The 9,522-nt window shown below is 33.9% G+C and overlaps 1 protein-coding gene across 1 annotated transcript; it reads left to right on the plus strand.

Annotated features, from left to right (window-relative positions):
• Nucleotides 1-43: 43 nt before the first annotated feature.
• Nucleotides 44-817, plus strand: LOC139521339 (uncharacterized). The gene has a single exon (XM_071314818.1). The coding sequence runs from the start codon at nucleotides 44-46 to the stop codon at nucleotides 815-817; it is 774 nt and encodes a 257-aa protein (XP_071170919.1).
• The last annotated feature ends 8,705 nt before the right edge of the window (nucleotides 818-9,522 follow it).

Here is a 9,522-nt window from a genome sequence, read left to right on the forward strand (position 1 = left end):
TAATAGAGGATCGATACTTCTTGCTGAACTAGTAGCCATACTAATGGTCCTGGAGCACTGTATAACGACTATAAAGGACCAGTTTTCTGAGCTTAAAATACTGTCAGATAGCCAGACTGCTGTAGGCATCTTGACTCTGAACTGGAAATCTTCTAACTACATCGACACAATTACTGATATCAAAGAATGCATGGGAACGCTCTTAAGACACGGCATACTAACAACCCTATCTTGGATCCCAGGCCATGCTAATATAGCCGGGAACGAGATAGCGGACCAGTTGGCAAAAGACGCTGCAAAAGAGGCCTCATCACTAAATGATCAGTATAATGTCATAACCATGTCAGATGTAAGATGTGCAGTCAAGATGTCTACAAAACTCAAATGGCAAAGCAGATGGACAATTAGTGAAACTGGAAGACAGCTTTTCAACCTAATTCCTATCGTTGGTAAGGACGCACAACTAGACAAGCCTAACAACCAAATAGGAAGAATATTGTCAGAAATAAGAACGGGATACAGCAGACTTAACAAATACAGAAACCAAATCGGTCAATCCCTCACGCCATATTGTGAATGCGGAGAAGAAGAAACATCAGAACACTTCCTGCTATACTGCCCAAGATACCAACAAGAAAGAGAGGACATGCGAAGACAAATGGAACTACTTAACATCGATCCAACAAATATACAGTCAATACTAGCACCACCAAAAAGAGAAACCTACGAAGCAACATCGCAAATTGTAGGGGAATATATTACAAAATCAGGGAGATTCCAAGAACTTGCAATCCCTGATTCCCGATCCTGCGCCTAAACAAGTATACCAAAGTACCGCGAGATATTACCTCGAGCAACGGTGTACCATAAGAGGAGGAAGATAGCACACAGAGAACAGTAGTGTCAATTATTGACCTTAGGATCAGGATCAGGTAACATTATAAAAAAGGCAGTGTCCGGCAAAATAGCCTCTTAGGTGCTATTTTACCGGCTCCGGCAACAGGGGCGTAGCTAGAAATAAACGATGTGGAAGCAACTACCGCCGAGCGGAGCGAGGCTAAAAAATTTTGGGACCCTATTATGCAGCAATTTTTTTTTTTCGGTTTTCGGTCATATGACGGTTAAAAGAGGAGCTATATGTAGATAAAAATTTATGAATGTAAAACTATTACTAAATCTTCTGAATATAGTAATACATAAACAACACATATTTGTGATACAGAATTTACTCAAAATTATCCAAAATCTGCTCTTCGGGTCTGGGCAGAAACAAACTTCTCTATTACTTTGTCAACATTCACACTGAAATCCCGATGAATATGCAGTAATGCTATGTAACTTTCGTTGTTCATTGTCGATCGTACATTTGTTTTCAATTACATACGTAGTGCCGTGACTGATAGATCTAAGGGCCATCATGGCATGGTAGCACTCGCGAGATGTTATAAACCAGCGTACGTGTTCGGCATCGAGCGACCTCCCAATTGAATTCGTCAAAATTACATGCTAGGTCAGTTTCGTATGTTTCAGACAATATTGAGATTTGTTCGTTTGTGATATTTCCTACAACACGATGAAGCAGATACAGCACAAAGAAGCGATTTTCTGATAACTTGACGTGACCCCACTCTCCATTTGCCTTATCATATGGTCTATGAACTCAAAAAATAATGAGACTTTCCAATACTGTTTTGGCGTGGTTGCAGGGTGATTGGCTCCGGTAGTCTGTCAACCACATCGCCTCTGCATATTTTCAACGATATCGAAGGGATCTGATAATTCTAATGCCGATTGGTACATCTCATTCCAAACTGATGAACTGTACACTGTAAAATGTGCTCCAAAACTACATATCTTAGACTGAGTATTACAAATTCAAAAGTAAAAATCTTGTAAAAGATACAAGTAACCTTCCGATTTTGTCATAATCTCCAAAAAAAAAACAATTATTTTGAAACTAAATGTCGTTATTTAATGATATTTCACCAATTAAAAAAAGTGACAACATAGTTGTTTCCTTTAACATTCAATTTATAAATTTTTATTTTGCCATTTCTTTTTTTGCATGCCGAATCAATGTGCACGCAACTTCGGAGCTACGATCTTTTTCTGAATGAACAGCTTCATCAACACTTGTAACTAGGTTGTCAAACTAATATCCGGGATAGACGGAAAAGACACCAACAGTCTCCGATTTCGATTGACCAACTCATCTCTCTCTCTTCTGCTTTTTTTTTTTTTTTTTGTGAAAACGACGTGGATGCACGTGCTGTCGTGCCTCCGGGTAGCTACGCCCCTGGGCAAAATAGCCTCCTCGGCACTATTTTGCCGGCTCCAGCAAAATAGCGATTCATATAGAGTTTTGCTATTTTGCCGGTTCTATTTCAGAGTTTTATTCAAGATGATATGAAATATATTTTTAAGGTAACTCTTTATGCACAAATGATATATGTGGCTAGATGTCAATAACCTTTTAATCTTTGCCTTGCCTTCCTTTTCAGTTAAATGTACACACAATGCATAGAAATCTAGCTATTGTCAGCATTTATTTTATGAGTTAAATATGAATGCTGACTATGATACTAAAATATAAAAAAGAAGATGTGGTATGTCAGATTGCCAATGAGACAACTGTCCACAAGAGACCAAAATGACAAAATGTTACTGCATTTCGGTCGGAAAAATTGATGCAGACGCAAAAGAAACAAGTGTTGTGTTCAGTTCATGTCTGCAGTGACAGCACCTTTCTGACCTTTCACAAAAAAGCAAGGCCGCTGACTGGTTTTGTAACCGCTCGTCAAGCAGTTTGAAGTTGTTGGTTGTTACTTTTTGTTTCAAAACTAATGTTATATTTTCATTAAAAGTTTTAATCAGAATGTCGATTTTTTATGGGTTTAAATTGTATGCTTTCTTATGTGTATGTGTATTATATGTTTTTCTTTTAAGAAATATATTTTAGTCTTACTATCAAAGAAAAAGGTACTAGACTCAATTTAAATGTTTATGCTTTATTTTAGACTTCCTGTTAAAGAAAAAGTACTAGTATCAATTTTGATATTTATGCTTTTCTTTTTAATTATTTAAAAAATACACATTTTTAGAGACTACTTATTCTAAAAGTAAAGAATATCAATTTAAATATTTTTTTAAAGAAGACATATTGGTATAGAGATTCCTTATTAAAGTGTATGTTTCTTTTTTTTTCTTTTCTTAATTTCTATACTTCTATTAAAATCTTAATTAAGACCGGCAAAATAGCAAAACTTTATGTAAATTACTATTTTGCCGGAGCCGAGAAGAAAGACGAAATTAAATGATAACCACGCGAGGAGTCTTCCGAACAATATTGACATTATTCTAGTGTTGACACATTATAACACGCAGTTGTAGTTGTTAATATAATGGAATTGTATGCGACTAGCTGTCAAACAAGTGAGAGGTTTAGCTAGCTATAAAACCAGGTATAATCCAACATTTTCTGCATAAGAAAACGCATGAACCGAGTTAAGGATATGACAGTTGTTATCCATTCGTTTGATGTGATTGAGCTTTTGATTTTGCCATTTGATGACAGACTTTGAATTTTCCTTAGATTTCGGTATTTTTCATATCGTACTTTTTTGTGTGACCTAGCTTAGCTGTCTAGATTCAAGAATAGTTATTATGGTAGTTTGTGTTTTGTGCAAATGCATTGTTGGGTTCCGAATTCATTTGTAAAATGCACATATCTTTTGCATTCATTCAGGCTGGTATCAATAAAAAAAATGATACTGGAATACATTTTCCCTGTTTGGTTAGCAATATTTACAGGATGTCTGAGTCAAATTATCTTTTTGATTCTCTCAAATTTGCTCTTTACTGGATGGTTGAAAATTTTCAGATGATACATCAATCATACTTTTATAAGTATCACGTGAGATTAAAAAGCGTGATTTTCGTGACCTGCAAATCTGGACGATATTTGTTTTGAGCATAAATTTTCTATTTTTACTTTAAATAATTAGTCTATTTTATCTAATAGTTAGAAATAAGATTTATGATACCAAATTTCAATAAAGCTTGGTTGTAGCAGAGACATATTTACATAATGCATATAAGGGGGATGCAATCGACATTCATTAAAACGCGGACTGCAAAGAGGATATACCAAAATGAACAATGATATAAACAGTCATTTTCATACTTCTGTTCGACTGTAGAGGAGGATACCAGGAGAATTTATGTGTACCTATTATTCATTTATTTATGAAAAAGTTTGCTGAGGAATTGAAAAATAAACTGATATATCTGCAGGTTATTCAATTCACAAAGAAATACAGTTCAATTGTTCGACATGTATCAACTATTTTGTTAATTTCATAAATACACTCTGCGAAGTATGAAAAGACAAATTAAAGAAAACACTGACTGCATTTCTTTCTAACCAAAATTTTATGAACGTTGTGTGTCGTTTTTTTTTTTTGTTGTGTTCTAAACGCTACGAAAGTAGAAACAAATACAACGTTTAATAAGTCTTTACTCACTGTTACTGACCCTGTTTGAATTTTCAATAACGCTTGCACATGTTATTGGTAAACAGACTTTTTACAAACGTAGAAAAAAATCGTTTAATCAAGTTCAAGTTAGAAACAAATGTAGCGTTTGTACTAACAAACGACGAACGACAAACTGTAGACGCATCTTTAGCGAGTGCATAGTTTGTCAAAGTTAATTTAGCAAAAGTTTGTTAGAAACAACTGATCAAAACATGTGCGCGCTGAGTCGTTTGTATCGTTTGTGTTAGAAAGAAATGCACCCACAGCTATCATTTATGGTGATTGAACTCTTTTGACATTTGAGTTATCTCCCTTTTACTTAAAACAATCTGTTTTAAAAATATTCATTCATTGACTGTTTGTACATTTAAACGATTGTTTGATTGGTGACGGTTTAAACGCCCAGCATCAAATACTACATGCATACAGGCAGAATGATAACATGTCAATGAAGTATGAAAATTGTATTCTTTGTACCAACCGTTTCGGTTAGTCTGACGTTTAAAGTGCCAGCTCACAAGGTAACCATGGTAACAGTCCATCTACCAAAGACATACAGCACCCAATCTCCAAGTTGCTCTTAATCCTTAACATCACACGTTTCGCAGAAAAGGAGAAACGACTTCTTTTTTAGTCTTTCGATTGACCTAGCCGAAAAACGGACTCGTAGTAATCTCCAACACACGATTCGAAGCGAGCACACTACCATTAGACCACCGAGAATTTGACAATGAGTGAGCTTTCTTTAAACTTCAAATACTTCTTTTGAACTATTTTGGTATCAAATAACTTACCATAAATGACTTTTATCTAGATTATGTATAAATCTACTTCTGTCAGTCATAAGAGGTATGCCTGTATTTTTTTTTATTGAGTGTTATATCGGCAAATGCCACATTGAAAGCAAATACATCTGTGTTTATGACGAAACATAGACATATCAAACTTAATAAGATTGATGATTTGTATATTTGATCTGATTTTTATTTCATTAAGTGCATATGTACTAGGATAAGAATATAAATACCGCTGTATCAAATCAACTTTCATAATATTACAAAAAACACATATTGTAAAAAAACAGACAGATAAATGATCAAATTTATTGCACAAATAGCCATAATCCATCTTAAATCAATATACCAAACCTAATTAAGAACAAAAAAGGAATTAAAACATATTAAACATCTGTTCTTAGTTTCCAAAAGGCCTATAGGTAAAATGAAATAGGTTTAGAATTAACGTTGATGTTCTGTCTCTCACAAATGATATGAAATAATCAACAACTAGCATGCAAGTGCAACGAGGTGGTGTTTTAAGTAAGACAACAGTATTTTAACTTAGCAAATGGAACGAGGTGGTGTATAAAGTAAGGCAACAGTATTTTACCTTAGCAAATGGAACGAGGTGGTGTATAAAATAAGGCAACAGTATTTTACCTTTGAGTTAGCAAATGAAACGAGGTGGTGTATAAAGTAAGGCAACAGTATTTTACTTAAGCAAATGGATCGAGGTGGTGTATAAAGTAAGGCAACAGTATTTTACCTAAGCAAATGGATTGAGGTGGTGTATAAAATAAGGCAATCGTATCTTTCCTTAGCAAATGTAACGAGGTGGTCTATATAGTAAGGCAATATTATTTTACCTAAGCAAATTGAACGAGGTTGTGTATAAAGTAAGGCAACAGTATTTTACCCAGGCATATGGAACGAGGTGGTGCATAAAATAATGGAACAGTATTTTACCTAAGAAAATGAAACTAGCAGCTCTATAAAGTAAGGCAACATTATTTGACCTAAGCAAATGGAACGAGGTGGTGTATAAAGTAAGGCAATATTATTTTACCTATGCAAATAGAACGAGGTGGTGTATAAAATAAGGCAACAGTTTTTTGACATAAGCAAATCGAACGAGGTGGTGTATAAAGAAGGGAACAGTATTTTATATAAGCAAATGAAACAAGGTGGTGTATAAAGTAATGCAACATTATTTTACCTAAGAAAATGGATTGAAGTGATGTATAAAGTAAGGCAACACTATTTCACCTAAGCAAATGGGTTGATAATGGAAAGAGGAGGTCTTTAAAGTAAGGCAACATTATTTGACCTAAGCAAATGGATTGAGGTGGTGTATAAAGTAAGGCAACAGTATTTTACCTAAGCAAATGGAACAAGATGTTCTATAAAGTAAGGCAACATTATTTTACCTGAGCAAATAGAACGAGGTGGTGGATAAAATAAGGCAACAGTATTTGACAAAAGCAAATGGAATGGGTTGGTGTATAAAATAAGGCAACAGTATTTGAGCTAAGCAAATGGATTAAGGTGATGTAGAAAGTAAGGCAACAGTATTTTACCAAAGCAAATGGAACGAGATGGTGTTTACAGTAAGGCAACAGTATTTTACCTCAGCAAATAGAACGAGGTGGTGTAGAAAGTAAGGCAACAGTATTTAACTAAGCATAAATCTCATAAATTGATTAAGAATGTAAATCTTCCAATCAAATAAAATTTGCCAGAATCGTATTAATTTAAAAAAGGAGCGAAACCGGTTGTGTCGATAGGGTTAGCGCTTCCTGCATTGCATGTACAAATCGTCTGGAGAGTGAGCAATGAGCATCGTTTCAGTTACAGATCAGAAGACTATTCTGGTATTTTAGGGGGGAAAAGACGGCAGAAAAAAGGTTATGAACATGTGGGTAGGGACACAGATATACCATTAATGCCCCAAAATGCAAAAGCCAGGTCTGATCATGCAATACCATTATGGATAGTCAAGGTCATTTAAAACAACCCTCGTCGTCGTCGATATACCGTATCGGTCAACCAATTCGTGATAGTGACCGGAAAACTTATGAGTGTCGATTTTAGTTGCCCTTTCTCAACCCTGCTAATGAAATTCCTATTAGTCTGAACATGTACGAGCGAAACATATCAGTCGAAGATATCATGAGATGGATAAACAAATATGTTACTGCTAAGAAATGAGCAGTTGACAATTCGAAAATTGAAATTATCACATTTATCATAGATAAAATCATTAAATAGTCGAGATCTAGTTTCGATAGTATCCGTAATGTCAAGTTCACTAGGATATATGAGATGCAGACGCTCATTCAATTGTGGCTTTTTGAGTGAGTGAGAGATCATCATCAATATTTCTGAAAATGAATAAATAAAGAACTTTGTAAGATTTTTTTCTTTTTTCTGTGATAAAGGTTTGCATACCATGATATTTGCTTCACATGCCTTTTTATGTACAAACACGAACAAGTCGGTCAGTTGGGGTTCACGCTAAGGACACATTGAAATACAGAATGTATGTTGAAGTATCAATCCATTAAACTCAACAAATAATATATGATGATCTTGAACTATAGATTTTAGGTACTGACGTTTGTTTATCATCTTAATAACGTTTTTCAGTATGATAGTTCTTTTATTTTTCCTTTTGAATATTACTTTTCCTGTTTGGTGCTATCCATTTGACGTGGCTCAGTACTTGTACATCCCGTCATTTTGTTATTGTCTTTCGTTTTTGCTTATGTGTTTCGTCTATCTGCCTTTTTGTGTTTCTTTGTTGCATATTTTTGTTTTCACAGTGATTAAGATTGTAAAACAATGTTGACTGTTGTGTCCCTATTTTGACATTTTCAACTATTACATCTTTTTGTTTTGATCACATATATAATAATCGTTGTCAATAGAATGGAATTTTAAGCAACTGTCATACAAGTGAGAGGTTTAGATAGCTATAAAACAAGGTTTAATCCACCATTTTCTACAACAGAAAACGCATGTACCAAGCAAGGAATATGACAGTTGTTATCCATTCGTTTGATATATTCGAGTTTTTGATTTTGCCATTTTATTAGGGACTTTCCGTTTTGAATTTTCTGCGGAGTTCGATATTCTTGTGATTTTACTTTATATCTGTAAATGTGTAAACAACATTTAGTGAGTTTTGTACCGATGATAGACCTTTGATATTGTCTTTTACATTTATCCAAAACTTCTATGTTCTTAATTATCTTCATAGTGGCAAGTTGTATATTTGAACTTATAGTAAATTTGATTAATTGATACATTGATTGGTGTAACGATACTTTCAGGACTTTTGGCTATATCTTGTGGCGGTCAGCCTTAAAATCTATTGGTGGAGGAAGATGGAGTGCCCAGAGAAAATATTGAATACCGTATGTTTATATGTTTGTTTGTATTTGTCGTGCCCTTGCGTTGCTATCTGATTGACGTAAAACCAATTACTTCCTCGTGTTCAAATGATATATCGGAATTAAAAAAATTGTTAAGAAAAAGTTCCTTTCAAATAAATGAAAAAACTTTGCCAAAACACAGTGATTTCTTAAAGTAAAACAAAATTGATTGATCAGGCAAAATCCAATTAATCACAATAAGAGCGAATGACATGTGCAACTATTTATTAAATAAAGTTATTTGTAAACATTAAATTTATGGAAAAATCCCTCTATATCAAACATGTCGGTTAAATGAGTAAAATACTACAATGCTCAAATCCTTAATAATGAAAAATAATATGCTTAAAAGTTTAAATAAAATTAGATGATTCGAATGTTTATTGATTTGACACATTCATCAGAAATTCAAGTGTGGTATTTTCCCAGAATAAAAAGATGGAAGGTAAAATCTAGATAAATGTTGTTCTAACATCGATCAAATGAGTGATATGAAAACCCAAACTCCCCTTGCCACTTAGTTGAATCTTTGTTTCTCTCTTATTCATGTGTTGTAGTCATTACGTCAAAACATAATATTAAATACTAGTACCAACATTCTCAACTAATTTCAAACATCAACTTTAAGCATTTTTATATTGACTTGTACTCTATTGATAACACCAAATCATCGTCATGTTTAACATCTTCGTGCATTATAAAATCCTACCATTTCTGGTGCTGCTTTTTTTTTTAAATGACTATAAAAAACATGAGACGAAAAAAAAATAATGT

The sequence above is a fragment of the Mytilus edulis genome, chromosome 4 (genome assembly GCF_963676685.1).
Source record: "Mytilus edulis chromosome 4, xbMytEdul2.2, whole genome shotgun sequence".
NCBI lineage: Eukaryota > Metazoa > Mollusca > Bivalvia > Mytilida > Mytilidae > Mytilus > Mytilus edulis.

Coding starts and splice junctions, on each gene's coding strand:
- LOC139521339 (XM_071314818.1), top strand. CDS start 44: ATGGTCCTGGAGCACTGTATAACGACTATAAAGGACCAGTTTTCTGAG.